The 16,557-nt window shown below is 39.8% G+C and overlaps 1 protein-coding gene across 2 annotated transcripts; it reads left to right on the top strand.

Annotated features, from left to right (window-relative positions):
• Positions 1–4,456: 4,456 nt before the first annotated feature.
• LOC309700573 (histamine H3 receptor) lies at positions 4,457–11,858 on the top strand. Of its 2 annotated transcripts, none has more exons than XM_082524192.1 (3): positions 4,457–4,917; positions 5,471–5,637; positions 9,543–11,858. In XM_082524192.1, the coding sequence occupies exons 1-3, from the start codon at positions 4,641–4,643 to the stop codon at positions 10,398–10,400; spliced, it is 1,302 nt and encodes a 433-aa protein (XP_082380318.1). In that variant the 5' UTR covers positions 4,457–4,640; the 3' UTR covers positions 10,401–11,858. The 2 variants fall into 2 exon arrangements, with proteins under 2 accessions (XP_082380318.1, XP_082380319.1); XM_082524193.1 differs by lacking the exon at positions 4,457–4,917 and adding an exon at positions 4,961–5,344.
• The last annotated feature ends 4,699 nt before the right edge of the window (positions 11,859–16,557 follow it).

Consider the following 16,557-nt stretch of genomic DNA (forward strand, 5'->3'; position numbering starts at 1 on the left):
CACAGTCCACATCCATTTTCTCCAGTGCATTTGGCACACACTTCTAGCCTGTTAAATAGACATCCTTTTCACATTTTGAATGTCTTTCAGAGCATTTACCACTCATTCCCTCCTGTGAGATTTTGTCTCACCTCACCTTTTTGTGTCACTCGATCTCTGGAAAGACATTCTGCATATTAATACTTTGAAGTGGGTTTTAAGCACCAAAGGACCACTATCTAAATATATCCAAGTCTCATACAGGCACTTTTTAATTTGGTTCCACCAGCAGAACCTGACTATTATGATGCAAAATTTTTTTTATCTGCGCTCATTATCTTCAGAAAATATAACTGATAGCATACAAATGTAGAGAGATATTTTGATTGAATGAAAGCGCAAATGATAACACATTTTAGAAAAATTTCCTCCAAGTCTGTTTACAAAGCCGCCTGCTCATTTCAGCCATTAGAAATAATTACAGCTAATTCACTTAGCAGAGTTGTTTCTCCCTGACAAGCTGTCATCACGCTGAACCCAATCATCTCAGCCCTTAATCATGTTTTTCAGGGGCTTGCAAAGAACTCAATTTCATACTCAAGGCTGAGGAGAATAATTAGAGCGCTTGGTTTCAAATTTCATCTGCACAGTCCGTACCGATACTGCCACGCAAGCCTGTTAGGTCATTGTTTCAGTAACTGCCCAAGAACATTCAGTGCAGATCATATATTTTTGCACACTGTCACGTTATGTTTCAAGCTGAGGTTGTATAATGAATCTGGTTTATCTGAAGTGGTCAGACAAAAGTATTCACCATTGAGGAATTGCAGCCATTTTTGGTACATTTTAGGTCTGGGGTATTTCTTTATGAACTTAGCTTGGCAAAAGATTTGAAGTGGAGCATTTGGAAGCTGTGAACATACAACAGACAGATGAGCTCAAAGGAATCCATCACAGAAAGAGATAACAGGAACATTTGGATTGGCAATTTGGTAAATTTGTAGAAACCCTGTACAATGTCTATCAAAGTGACAACCACTCTCCAAATGAAAAGCAATACCATTGCTCACAAGAAGAATTGCAGATATTTTATCACAAGGTGCCAAAGAGTCATCATCTTAGAGAATAGGAAAGACAGATTAGAGTTAAATAAAACGCATCTTAAAATAAAAGGTAAAGCTGTCAGAGCAGGGCATGCTTGACATCAAATTGCACTGGGTCAGTAGTGTTTACTGATGATGTGCCAGAAGCGGCGAGAAATCTGAAGAGCTATAATTTTTGCTCTCTTCAGCAAAACTGTCTTGACTGCACGTCATAGTAGCAAATGCAGTAAAAAGAGAGAAAATCCATTGTTCGGTGATGCCTTTAGCTTCCAGACGGTAAGCAATCAATGTCAAGGGTCCTTAACTGGGAAAGGTTTAGGAATAAACACTTTGTTATTATGCTAATTTATCTTATTGCACCTAAGCTCCTGAAAACACAAGATTGTATAAATATGGAGTTCCTTATGAGTTAATGCTGTATTTTTGTTCAACACCTGTTGCTGAGATGAGAGTCGGTGTTTTAACCCCATATTCATCATATAACTGTAACTTGAACATGTTTTTACAGCCAAAAACCATTAATTTCATAAATGATGAAAAATATATGTGGACTTAGCACCACTCGTTCGATTTAGGTGTAAGACAAAGTTTGTCACCCCAGAGTTCTCAGTAGTTTTAAAAAAATGATGATTATTGACTAAATCAAATTGTTAAATATATATATATATATTTTAAAAAAGCTCATAAAAGTTTCATATAAAGTTTCAAATTCCTCATTTTTTAATGACAGATGTTGCAAAAAACTTAAAGACACCCTGAAAACTTTTCACTGATGATGTGCAGATGTAGCCTACAACCAGAGATGGGCAGTGACGCGTTACTTGTAACGCGTTACTGTAATCTGATTACTTTTTTCAAGTAACGAGTAAAGTAAGGGATTACTATCGCAAAAACGGTAATTAGATTACAGTTACTTTCCCGTAGGAACGCTGCGTTACTGCGTTACTAAAACCGTGATTTTTTGCGAGAATGTCTCACGACAGTGACGTAAGCGAGTGCGCCGTTAGTGACAACAGCTGTGTGTAGATCAACAATGGATCACATATCGATTGTGGGAGAGAGTATGAGCGTGCAGCGTTTAAAGCGTGGAAGTACTGACCTTACTTTGAGTTTGATAACATAAAAAGTGACAAAAACATTAGTGTCCATCATGCGTGGGAAGAAAACTTCTTTTTACAGCGAAAAAAACCCCTAAACTTCCAAGCAAGCACCAAGTGCGCAACGACGCAATGGGAAACTCACAGAGAAACTCGCGGATTCTTCAACTGACCACGGCACACCTGCACCAGGGTAAACCTCCGCCTACCGTAGTCCTGCTTTACAGGTGAAAATAGAGCAACAGGACCGCTGAGTCTTTGACTTTATTTCCTGCTGTGTTTTACTTGCATCTATTTGAAAGAGTGAGTGTAAACACAAAAAATATTTTATTTTATGTGCTGGAATGTGTAGAAAATAGGTTTAAATGTTAAACTAATTTATTCAAGTCAGAGAATGTTGCATATAATTAAATTTTTGCTTGATGCATAAAGTTAAAAGATTAAAACTGATAAAACAAGTTAAAAAAAGAGACTTTTCCATTTGATTACATTTTGTATGATGGATTATGTAGAAAAAGTAGAATAGGGCTGAAAGACCTATCGCTTTATCACCTCTTCAGGTTGTAAATCGTGTTTTTAAAAAGTAACTAAGTAATTAATTACTTTTGAAAATAAGTAATCAGTAAAGTAACGGGATAACTTTTTTGTGGAAGTAATCAGTAATTAGTTACTGATTACTTTTTTCAAGTAACTTGACCAACACTGCCTACAACTCATATTTTCTGATGGGTCTGGTTTTCACATAGCAAACAGTCTTAGGCTCATAAAATGGACAGTCTTCTTCTTTCTTTCTTTCTTTCTTTCTTTTTTTTTTTTTTTTTTAAATTTTTACTACTTTTTTTTTTCTTTTTTACTAAAATGACCAAGAGGTATGGCAGTCATGATAAGAGCTGGTCAATTTCCTTAAATTAAAAGCGCTTCAATTTCGCTTTTCTCCTTATCTTAATAAACATAAGACAAATTTCCTGTACAAGAAAGGGAGATAATGCCATCCTATAATTCTTTGGCAGCTTTGTCATAATTTTTTTGTTACTGGCAGGATATTCTTAAATAAATCAATCTCCATGTCTTTTCTCTAATGCCACGGCATTTGTTACTGAGGTTAAGTAATGGTGTATAGCAAAAGATGCAGGATGTTAATTTTTCTTTAGGCTTTCCAACCTTACTTCAAGAGTATCACATATATTATTAAAGAGAAAAAGGATCACAAACTCAGAGTAATGACATTATCCAATAAAAACAAATGCACTTATAAAAACAAGAGTGATTATTTGATAACAGAAGATATTGTTTTCCCCCTTTATGTGATATTTTGGGACTCGTTAAGAACAATCTCATCCCCAGTATCAGAAGGCTGACAGCTCATTTCAGAAAACAAACGGATTTTTCCGTTTGTGCCCGTATTTGTGTTCTGATATTAGTCTGGGTACCCTGTGTTTAATAAGAGGGGCTATTTGCATAGCTAAGTCAGTAGTAATTTTAGATAATTACGTAATTTCTTCGCGAAATAAAGGGATGGGAGGGATAATATGGTAATTCACACTGGACATTGGCCTCTGAGTCACGGAACTTGTTGCTTTGTGTAAATATCTGCTGGCTGGCTTATTGCGATATCCTGTTGCATAAAGCTCAGATCGTTTCATCTCAGCCTGCTTCATGCGCCTGGAGCACTTCAGCTTTTGATTGCAGACATGAGCCTTTGATCAGCTGTTGGGTGGGCAAAAAAAAAGCAAATCGTCCAAAATAGCAAACATCGTCTGAAAAAGGCCGGAATTTGTTTTGTTTTCAAAATAAAAGTTTAAGAATTCGTCACATCTGTTGGAAAACATACAAGAAGGACGTTTTATAGAGAATTTTATATTTTAATCCGACAGCCAACAATAATATTGTTATGTCTTAAAGGGGGTGTTAAACGGGGCAATTGTTTTAAATGCCTTGTTATTTAGGTTGCTCATTAAGCTGCATGCTGGCTGTCATTTTTATATTTTCTGCCGACGGCAGAACATCAAATGTAACTTGTCACATTAAATGTGCATCTTGAAAACAGATTTAGAAAACACCGATGCGCCTTGTTCGTCTTGAAACCTTACAGGACTGGTTTTATTTTGAAAAACATCCGGATTAAGTACTTTATCTCACATCTGGTCAGTACTGACGTTGTTAACAAAACCAACGGTGCGCTCCGCAGTATCAGCACATCCAGCATCAGCTGAGATTGTAGATGACAGAGTCCAGAAAGGAGAGAGGACCCAGAGGAACAATAATCATTATTAGTATTACTATTACAGAGTGTTCTTAACTCGTGTCTGTAGCTCGGAGACTTATTCTAGTGTTTTAAGAAATGGAAGATTTGGGAAAAGTCTTCAACGATTCACAGGTCTTCGTGTTTAACTTGTCTTCATGAAGTGGAGCGGGACGTTTAGGCGCGTTTTTGGACTTCTCCGGTGTTTCTGTGCGTGCGATGAAAAAACCCTACAATGATTTTGGCAGTCAATTAATTATGGGCGCGCACATCCTGGAGTCCAACTCCAGCGGCAACTTGACGCCTGCGGTGTCGGAAGCTGGGGCTGTCCTGCCGGGCTACCTGGTGGTGATCTTATCGGTACTTATGGTGACTCTGGTTGTCGTTGTTGTGGCAGGGAACGCACTGGTCATCATGGCTTTTATTGTGGACAAAACCCTGAGAAATCAAAGCAACTACTTCTTTTTGAACCTTGCTATATCCGATTTTCTAGTGGGTAAGTTCTCCTTCTTTGTCACTTTATCCGTTCGTGTTGTCTGAGTCCATTCTTATGAATGAAACCCTTTTTTTGCGCGCGCCCCAAGCACATTGTAATTTTCCCACACTGTAATTAGCGTCTAACTATTGATTAGCGGCGAGTTCATGATGACCTTTACAACCCTTTTGCGTTATTCACATGTTAAATTACAACGGACTACTCCGCGTAATTGTGGCATGCCTCCGTTTTATTGAAGAGCACTCACGTCCCTCTTATAGTGAAAGCTCCTCTTATCTACAGCTTTAGTTAAATTATACCCTTGTCATTAATGAAAGAGACATATTAGATTGTTCTTGTTCGTACAATGTCACAGGTTTCCTGGAACTGCGTCTTTTCGCTAATTTTCTGCCGCATGTAATGCATCTTACACCCAGAAACTGTGAAGGTATGGGAAAGTGTGAATATTGATGCTGGTGAATCACCAATGTGATGTGTGTTTTGTGTGTGTGTGTGTGTGTGTGTGTGTGTGTGTGTGTGTGTGTGTGTGTGTGTGTGTGTGTGTGTGTTCCAGGTGCCTTTTGCATCCCGGTGTACATCCCCTATAACCTGACCGGCAGGTGGATGCTGGGCAAAGGGCTCTGCAAAGTGTGGCTGGTCATGGATTACCTCCTTTGCTCAGCCTCTGTCTTCAACATTGTCCTTATTAGTTATGATCGCTTCCTGTCAGTCACAAGAGCGGTAAGTACAGTCTGTGTGGTAATGAGGCGCTCATTACCACACACACATACACACACGCTCATCAAGTTCACATAGGCGACCACATTTAGGTCCAAAATGTGTTACTCCCTGAAATAGCTTGTAGTGTGCTTAGAATCATTTGTATTCACAGCTTCGTTCTTTCACCAGGGTATTGCTGTCAAGTGAGTGCTTTGTTCATCAGCTTAGCCAAAATATTATCAGTGCAAAAATTAGCCCTGGCTCAACAGTCAAATAAACTATATATTCCATCACACAGCTCAGTTTTCTCATCACTTTTCAGATTTATCCTGTGAAAACAGCTGCAGAATGTCTTCTCTGGATCTCCAGGGGGTTAATTAACAGTCAATATGTCACAGTGATGTCACTGGGGTCATCATGGTTTTGTGATTGGGTTTTTGTTTTTTTAGGTTTTTTTCAGGGGGTGTAAGTCAAGTCAAGTCAAGTCAAGTTTATTTATAGAGCACATTTAAAAACAACCAAGGCTGACCAAAGTGCTGTACAGTAAATACAGATAAAAATACAATAGAACACAATTTTGTAATAACACCTCGCTGATAAAAATAAAATAAAAATATATAAAACAAATAAATTAAACCTTTCTAAAAGCCAATGAAAAGAGGTGAGTTTTAAGAGCGGTTTTAAAAGTTTCTAGGCTTTTGGAGAGTCTGACGTGAGGAGGTAAACTGTTCCACAGTCTGGGTGCAGCCACAGCAAACGCCCTCTCTCCCTTTGTCTTTAATTTATACCTGGGAACATCTAAAAGCATCAGGTCGGCTGACCTCAAAGATCTCCTGGGGCGATAAGTACTAAGGAGTTCTGACAGGTAAGAAGGTGCAGTGCCATTTAAAACCTTAAAAGCCAGCAATAAGATTTTAAAATCAATCCTAAAGGCAACTGGGAGCCAGTGGAGAGAGCAGAGAACCGGAGTGATGTGGTCTCTTTTTTTTGAACCGGTCAACAGGCGAGCGGCAGCGTTCTGCACCAGTTGAAGGCGATGTAGACAGGAACGATCTAGGCCAGCATAGAGGGAATTGCAGTAGTCTAGCCGTGAAGTAATAAAAGCATGGACCACTCTTTCTAGATCGTTCCTGCAAAGGTAAGACTTGACTTTGGCTAAAATCCGCAAATGATAAAAAGATCCCTTAACTACAGAGCTGATTTGTTTATCAAGTTTAAAAGCATTGTCAAAAATAACACCAAGACTCTTAATGGAAGAAGTGCAATCGGAGGTTAGGGGTCCCAAAAAGTCAAGAGAGAAGTTGGGATCTTTAGGAAGCCCAAACACAATGACTTCAGTTTTGCTTTCATTAAGGTGTAAGAAGTTAAGAGTCATCCAAGTCTTAATGTCAGACAAGCAGGAGAGTAGCGGCTGCAAAGAAACATTGCAGTTCAACCTCAGAGGGAGGTAGATCTGAATATCATCGGCAAAGATGTGGAAGGACACATTATGTTTACGGAGCACATCGCCCAGAGGGAGCAAGTACAGAATAAACAACAGGGGGCCTAGTATGGACCCCTGAGGTACGCCACAGGTTAAAGGAGCTCTGGGAGATGACAGTTCACCAAGGTGAACAGAAAAACTCCTATTATTCAAATAGGACTGGAAAAACTTTAAGACAGTGCCCTTTAAACCGACACAATGTTGAAGGCGGGATAGCAGTATGTTGTGATCAACAGTGTCGAAGGCTGCTGTCAGGTCCAGGGTTACTAAGACAGCAGCACAACCAGAGTCAACAGTTAAAAGCAAATCATTAAAAACTCTCAGAAGGGCGGTTTCTGTGCTATGCCGAGCTCTAAAACCAGACTGGAACTTCTCATAGAGATTGTTATTGTCAAGAAATAGCTGGAGCTGCGTGAGGGCGGCTCGTTCCAGTACTTTAGACAGAAAAGGGAGGTTGGAAATGGGCCTATAGTTAGAGAGTAGGGATGGATCTAGATTAGGCTTTTTAAGGAGAGGTTGAACAACAGCGTGCTTGAAGGGTGTTGGAAAACAACCAGAACTGAGGCAGGCATTGATCAGGACCAGAAGGAAAGGTCCGACTGAGTCCAGAACCTGCTTCAAAAGCCGAGAGGGGATAGCATCGGTGGAACAGTTGGTAGTCTTAACCTTGCAGACTATTTCATGCAGCTGAGAGAGAGAGATTGGTTCGAACTGATTAAAGGCAGAATGGCACAAAGACAAAACACAGGGATTGGAAGGTGAAGATGGAATGACAGACTGCAGGGAGGAAATCTTGTTTACAAAGAACTGTAAGAAGCAGGGTGAGTCAGAGATGTGTTAGCGTGCATGAGTAGGCACTAATGCTCAATCTTAAAGCTAGAAATAAAGGGAAAGTTCACCCTAAAATCAAATTTTTACAGCCTGTTGTGACAGTTACGTTGGTATGAGCCGCTCAGTTTTGGTGATAGTAGCTATACAGAATCTGCCTTCTGTTGGAAAACAATGGAACTAAATGTGTAATTAAAAATATTATTAAAAATCAGTGACCAAAAAACCCACAAACATTGTGAGCAGTTTTATTGTTAGCTAAACGAAGCCTTGTTTTGCTGCTCATCATATCATGTTGTGTTATATTCAAGTGAAGGCAGGCAACTCTATAGGGATATCATACCAGTCTAGATGAATACAGGCAACTAACTAGTGAACTGTTCCTTTAACTCTTTCTCAATTAAAGACAACACATAAAGATAACATTTGACGACTAAATGAAGAGATTTGATACTTCAGTATTTGTCATTAAAGTGTGGTTTGACGAATATTCGAACAGTTTCTGGATTTTTCAAACTCACTCACTTCTGATGCAAACACAGTCATTTTAATCTAAGCAGGCTTGAAATATGACAAAAACCTCTTAAGTATATTTCACTGTCTGCTGCTTTGATCTTTGATCATTCTTTTCAGTTTTTGGCAGTTTTTTCAGTTTTTCCCTACATTTTGTACAAGATGAGTAATTCTTCTGTTGCTCTAAAAGAGTCATTGACTTTAATCATGGGGGGAAAATAGCCAGTATTAGATATAAAAGCAAAAGAAATATTTGTAAAACCTAAATATTTCAATGTGAATATTTGTATCCTCTTGCAGTCTCTTATTTTTAATTTATTAAAACTGTTAACTTTCTGTCAACTGATACGAGATTTACAAAAAAGAAAATCTGGCTGATGATTGGTTCAACTGCCTATTGGTCAGTTTCTTCACATTCAGCCTGTAGGGTGCAGTATTTCTTTAATTTACAGTGGAAATAGGGAGTCTTGTGCTTTTGTAGTGAACACTTGAAACTGGGGCCATAATTATTTATGCGCATCTTGTATTGGATCTGTTTCACTACTGATTTTTTTTCCAGTTGCTATTGAACCACAGACATGCTGGCAGCTTCACTTGACATATATCCAGCTGTTGAATCTGCAGAGAGACATTCTGATTGTGTGAGAAAAAGAAAAGATTGAGAAAACAACAACAACACCAAAGGGGAGAGCAGCAGATAGAGAAGCCCTGCAAAATGATAGCATTTAGACCGAGAGGAGGTGAAGTGAAAATGGAGTGAAAGCAAAGAGAATAAGCGACGGTGAGGGAGGGGTAGATCGGGAGAAACCAGATGTCTCTTTCATACTAGTGTTGCATCAGTGAATGTGGCTGTCAGCCTGACATTCCCCTTCTCTCTTTGGCTTCGGAGACACACCGTGGTATAAAAACTCCATGAGTGGGTTTTATTTACAGCATCTCTCTCCTGCTCCAAAGCCGCACAATGCAACAAGGGGTTCATTTGGGGAAGATACTCTGAGCAGCTGTGGGTGTTTGAAATGTAACGTGCAGTGTTATTATGATGCAGAGTTTCTGTTCACGGCACATCACTGTGAGTCATACTTGTGCCTCTCTTTTGACACAGGTTAAATACAGAGCTCAGAGGAACATGACCCACCAGGCTGTTTTCAAGATGGTGGCGGTGTGGGTGCTGGCCTTCCTCCTTTACGGCCCTGCCATCATCTTCTGGGAAACGATCGTCGGCTACAGCATTGTCCCGGCCCACGAGTGCTATGCTGAGTTTTATTTCACCTGGTACTTCCTGCTGAGTGCGTCTACCTTTGAGTTCTTCACCCCGTTTGTGTCGGTGGCCTTTTTCAACCTCAGCATCTATCTCAACATCCATCGCAGGAATAAGAGTGGGGCTGCCTGTGGTGAAGACAATGCCAAGCCTCAGAAGAACAATGAGAAGCATAAAGATGGAGCCGGCTGGTCCGTGTTTTTTGTCAAGACTCGGAAGGTGATGTCAAGCGAGCCTGTTGCGATCTCTGCGGTCATCGAAGATGACGACATCTTGTCTCCCTCCTCCAGCGGGGAGCCTAACGCCAGTCAGATATTAATGCAGCGAGAGAAGTTCTCTCCGCACAGAAAAAACTCCAGGTTGTTTCAGCACACGGCCTCCTGCATGGTGCCTGGCCGTAGGACACCGGGATCTCGGCTTTCCAGAGACAAAAAGATTGCTAAATCTTTAGCCATTATAGTCTGCATTTTTGGGATATGCTGGGCTCCGTACACTCTACTGATGATTATCCGTGCCGCCTGTAGCGGTAAATGTGTGGCGAACTACTGGTACGAGATTACCTTCTGGCTTCTGTGGCTGAACTCTGCCATCAACCCGTTCTTGTACCCTGTGTGCCACAGCAGCTTTCGAAGGGCTTTCTCAAAGATACTGTGCCCTAAAAGACAATCAGTTCAACCACAGATTGAAGTTCAGTCTTGTTAGATGAACTCAAATGAACTTGCATATTTTATGAATGGAGTAAATGTTGCTGAACACTGTAAAAAATCCATTTGATGTTCTTCTATAAAAAAAAAAGGCCAGTTTTCAAAAATTAGGTAAATGTTTGCATTTAAATGAGGATTGTAACATACCTGACAGCAATACGATGACACAACACAGCTGAAAATAGCACAACATAATATTCTTATGGGCAGAACAATAGACTCTTGTAGTACCATTGGATAAATCTGCCCACGATTAAACCACCTCTCAAAGCCAGTTTCAGATTTTTCTAATGTTGTTCTTGTTCATTTTAAAACCTTCACACATTCCCTCTAAGAAGGCTGCAGAAGGCTGTGAAATGATGGCATATGCAGTCTTAAAGAAGGTAATTACCATAATTTAGTCTAAGATATCACACATATATGAGAACTACTGATCACCAGGTTGTTAAATTGTGTTCTGTCTGAATGGAAGCACGACGCAGACAGAAATGACATCTTCACCCAGCATCCAATTTCATAGCGGCCACCGTGAGAACATTTCAACTTCTATTTAGATGAAGCTGATGTGAAGCAAGAACTCAATGGTCTTTTGATGGTTTCAGAATATATCTGCACATGAAACCCTTTCATGTTACAGTTTCAAATATACAGCTGCAAGTTTGACTTTATGCTCATGCCCCTAAAAACTATACAATGCAAATCATGCAGCGATAGACTCACAAATGCAGAGTCCTCCATGTTTAAAGCACTAGAAAAGAAGACAAGAGTGTGCTTACTGACCAATGAGTGTACTTTTATCAAAGTAATTCTAAATATTTTATAGTTTTAATCTTATGGCAAGGAAATCTACCTGACATCTGTCAAAATGTTAAGAAAATGTCAAAGCAAAATGTGAAGCACAATGAAAAGAGAGCTGATTTAAAACTTATGTACAATAAGATCAATGTCAGGCCAGATGGCTGAGTTAATTATTTATTTCAAGGCTCGACTGGTTTACCTAAAGCTGTTTTCACACATGCAGTGCAGTCTTGAATTTTTGCCGAAAGGTACATGCAAGGATTTGCTTGTAAGACTCAGTGGAACATTAAACAGTTTTTCCTTGATGCAAAGCCTGCGTGATGTCTGACTGAGCTCATGTGCGAGCAGAAAAACGAATCGTCCAGCGAATTCATGATTCAGGGAATCATCGTGTTCTGCCTCCCTCTCGCTGAACCCAGACAGCTCGCCTGCCTTAACCAAACAAAGTATTTCCAGGAGTGAGAAAGAGTCTGACTGTCTCCTGTTGTGTTCTACAAAGGAGAAAGAACACTTTTGAATAATAATATGACCTGATTCTCCCAACATAGTGCAGACATGTGAAAACCGCATATTTGATTACTTTGTGTATTGGTTATGAATCTGTGCAGCTGTAAGTCAGATGAAAAAAATAAAATAAAATAAAAGAAGACTGCCAACAGGCTTTTTTCCACTGTATGTTATTGGTAAAATCTGGAGGAGTAGTTACATCTATAACCTACTTTGTTGTCAAGGGTTAGATGTGAACACTGCTTTTCTTCTGGTCTCTTACTGTTTTTCTTTTTTCCCCACATCAGCTTTGATATGAAACCTTTCTTTCATTCATCCAGAGTCTGTCTCTGGAGACAAAACATCCATCTCTCAGTTCCTGCAGCCCAAGTCACTCTTTTTATTTTTCAAAGAAAAGCCATCATCACTCCTGAGGGAAAAGTAAACTTTCTGGTGTCCAACTGAGACAACTTGTTCAGTCATGAGACTATTTTTCTCTTTTAATGGAGTCTTGCTATTTTGTCCACTCGGCACCTCTGTTTATTTCCTTCCATCTTTCTTCTTTTCTTTAATTCTCTCTGCTTTTTTCCTAAACAGGTCTGTAGGGTCAAACATATATTCCTTAACTAGTTGCTGAAAATTTCTGTCTGTCATTTGTTGAAATCAGTCACAATGAAGGTGCAACACCGAAAACCTTGCTGCAATTGCTTCGATTGCTAGCATATCACCATAGCCGACGGGGGTTTCCATGTAAAACATGGACTTACCTGCAACACTCACCAAATGCAAAAAAACTCCAGGCGACCAAGCCAATCTGCCAAAGACCACAGCAATTGGCATGGTTTTTGGTGTATTCAATTCAATTCAATTTTATTTATATAACGCCAAATCACAACAAAAGTCGCCTCAAGGCGCTTCATAGATACAGAGAAAAACCCAACAATCATATGACCGCCTATGAGCAAGCACTTTGGTGACAGTGGGAAGGAAAAACTCCCTTTTAACAGGAAGAAACCTCCGGCAGAACCAGGCTCAGGGAGGGGCGGGGCCATCTGCTGCTACCGGTTGGGGTGAGAGAAGGAAGACAGGATAAAAGACATGCTGTGGAAGAGAGACAGAGGTTAATAACAGATATGATTCAATGCAGAGAGGTCTATTAACACATAGTGAGTGAGAAAGGTGACTGGAAAGGAAAAACTCAATGCATCGTGGGAATCCCCGGCAGCCTACGTCTATTGCAGCATAACTAAGGGAGGATTCAGGGTCACCTGGTCCAGCCCTAACTATATGCTTTAGCAAAAAGGAAAGTTTTAAGCCTAATCTTGAAAGTAGAGATAGTGTCTGTCTCCCGAATCCAAACTGGAAGCTGGTTCCACAGAAGAGGGGCCTGAAAACTGAAGGCTCTCCCTCCCATTCTACTTTTAAATACTCTAGGAACAACAAGTAGGACCCTCTTTGCAATGGATTTCACCTGGCAACAGCCAGGAACCTCCAGAAACCACTTGCCAGCTGGTTGGGGAATGCTCATTTTTCCTTTACCACTGGGGGTTGCCAGATAGTGATGGCCACATTTTCCCCGACCAACTAGAGGTTGCCAGGGAATCATCGACCTTCTCTAGGCCTGAGGCGTTATATAGAGAAATTAGTGCTTGAATAGCTGGCATCTGTCAGTCAGCTTAGAATGATTTTTATTTTCTAGCAATAATAATAATAATAATAATAATAATAATAATTTATAAAGCACACTAAAAACCAAGGGTATACCAAGGTACTTGACAAAATAAGATAAGATAGGAAAAAGAAGATGGGAGGGAAAAGAGTAAGAGAACATATGTATATCATAATACATAAAAGTAGTTAACAACGCATAACGGATAAAAATGTATCAACGCACACCAAATATTAGCTAGGTGGAAAAGCAAGATTAAATAAACAAGTCTTTAACCATGATTTAAACAATGGCATAGAGTCAGACGCCCGGATAGCAACAGGAAGATTGTTCCATAAGACTATGGAAAAAACAGAACAGTGAGTTCTTCTCTTAGTTTGTGCTCAAAATTGTAATTCTGCACACAAAGCCTAGTGAATGAGGGCTGCGAATTCCATCACTTAACTGAAAGTCACCACTTAACACTAAATCCCTTATTTATGATTTCAGGTAGTCACTCCATTGACCTAACCTGACTACTGAAATTACTCTCATAAAACTATAGTTATTATTTGTACATTTTGTACTGAAGTATAATGGATTAAGCTGGAACCTTCAGAGCCTCTGTTTTCTGTTTCAGACTGAATGGTGCCAAGTGCCTCTTGGTACTTCCAGAAATGTCATACTACTTCTCTGAGTGTTTCACCATTGGTTAAAGGTTTATAATTGTTTCTGGCTCCTGTGAGATGGGATATGGTATGACAGATGTTAGCTGGTGTGAATGGGTGAAAAGCATTCTTGTCTTTTTATGTTGCTGGTAGCTGTTGTCTGTGTTTGATTCACACCTGCCAAAAAAAAAGAAAAAAAAACTTTGCAGGAAAAAAGTAAGTTTTCTGTTTTGAAGATTGCTGTCAAGCTCTCATTTTATCTAGCAGCAAACACACAGTGTATGACAGAAGTGGCATTGACTTAAACAATTTTCACCACAGATGAACATGATCAAAATATATCCAGAAAACTCTCTGGGGGCTGTCAGAAAAATAAAGGAAGTAACAGTATCGCTTTCCCCTGTGGGAATAACATGGGACATTTTACTTAGGAGGAAAGACCCTTGGAGACTGTTTAGCCTTGAGGATACACACAGAATTTATTGCACTGAAAGAAGAATCTTTGGATGATGCTGTTTTGTATCTTTCTGCCGTGCCTTATCGGCAACAACAAATTTAATTTGATGTCCAAAAGGTCACACGAAAGTCATAGCCCTACAGAAGCAGCTGTATAAATCATACAGTTTGTTGCCGTTCTGCAACATCTCAGTTAAACTCTGGAACAGCTCATATGATTAAACTTCCTGTCTCTGCATCTTGTTTTGAATACAGCCCAAAGCATTAAGTGGCTTTAAAAAAAAGACCCTGCAGAAAAAAAAGCTGTTTCCTCTGGGGCAAACTGGATAAATAGATTGTGGTGGTGTGTTTTCCCACTGACCCTATTTAATAATAGTCATTTAAATGCAATGGTTACTGTGGGTGCATGGATACACATTTTGTGCCTGTGAAAACCACAGCTCAAGAGTGAAAATGCTTTTGCTAAACAGATCCAAAAAATCTGAGACCCATGAGGCACGACTGTCATCTGTGTGTCTCAGAATTCAAGAATAGAAACGGACTAGTCGAGGAGTACAAGAGACTTTTTCCCCTCGGCCAAAAACAGGAGTCAATTTGGAAGCATTTCATAAAAGGTCAGTCGAGAATGAGATGAATTGGCAGTGGTTTAGGTGACTTGCACAGAGACGCAGGTGGACTTGCAAATAGAAACCAAATTGCTCAGTGCCAGTGTTGACATCGTTTCTATGCGCTGTGGGAAGCCCAAGAACCAATGAAACAGCCTTTCAAAAAGAAAAATTGGAAGCAGTTTCCATCCTTCTGGTTCATGTTGGGGTTGCTCTGGGATTCAAATATGGTGGCGGTAATTGTTAGTGAAACACATATCTGGTGAACAAAACAGATGAGATCCTTGGGGCTGAAGACAGAATGCAGACCCCTTCTTTTTTGTTCGTTTTGCTTTTGTTTGAGAGAAATGTGAGACGTGGGAGTGAAAAAACGGTGGCTGCTGTTAACCGGACAACATATGTTTGGTGGATGATAAGCTTCATGCAAAACCAAGTCGTTTAAAGAATGTAAAAGAAACACGTCCTTTGAGTGTATTTCACTGACTCTGAATGCAGCCTCTAGCTGAGCTCGCTCTTTTGATTTCAAGTCACTATGAATATTTACAGTTAGAGCTGAGGAGTCTGTCCTGAAAGAACTGGTGGCTTATAGAAGCTACATTTGATGCTCTGTTGTCCAAGAAAGCGATTTAAAATTCAATTTAATTCAGGATATGAACACTGGCTGCAAGGAGATGATTTTCCATTAGTTTTTTACTGTATAGAGTACACTCTACCACAGTGAAGCCTGCCTGACGCTGATGATGCTGATGACTCCTTAACGGGACTCACACAACATGGAATAATTGTTTATGGTGAAGATGTGGATAAAAGCATCCAGCGGCTCATGCTCATTGAGATCAATGGAAAAACAAGCATTTACTCTGCCAGAGCTCTTAATTAACCCACATGCCCTACACATGATAATTGCTTTCAGGGAAACAATCTACAGATGGCTTTCACCACAAGAGTTCTATCAGCTATGCCTTAATTTCAGCACTGCATTAATATGTATCTGTTATGTTGCTAATTGCTGCCAGCCACTTGTCTATAGGATCAGCACTGTTGCTTTAAACTAAAATAAAACTTTAAAAACAGGTTCCTAAAAATCTGGTGGTATATGCATTCACAATGTTTACATGAAATAACCACCAGTGACCAATCATCCAATCACAGTTGCAGAAATCAGCAGTCCAAAAGCTTGGCAGAGAAGGTATGTTTTTAGAAAAATAGTTACAGCTGATGCTTGTCTGAGGTCACTTGGGAGGTCCTTGCAGAATTTTGGTGCAACAACAGCAAAGGTACAACCCTCTTTTGAAATAATCTTTGAACCTGGGATGATAAGGAGTGGTTTAGAAGCACTTTATGCTGGATTCTGTAATGCACCAGAGTCAGTATAAGGCTAACTCTGGAGTATTTTGACCTCTCCAATTTTCCCCTGAATTAGTAATCAGCATTTTATACAAATTTTAAACCGACAAGAGATGATGATGATCGAGTATACACTGCATTGCATGG

The sequence above is a fragment of the Aulonocara stuartgranti genome, assembly GCF_965226115.1.
Source record: "Aulonocara stuartgranti genome assembly, chromosome: 23".
Lineage (NCBI taxonomy): Eukaryota > Metazoa > Chordata > Actinopteri > Cichliformes > Cichlidae > Aulonocara > Aulonocara stuartgranti.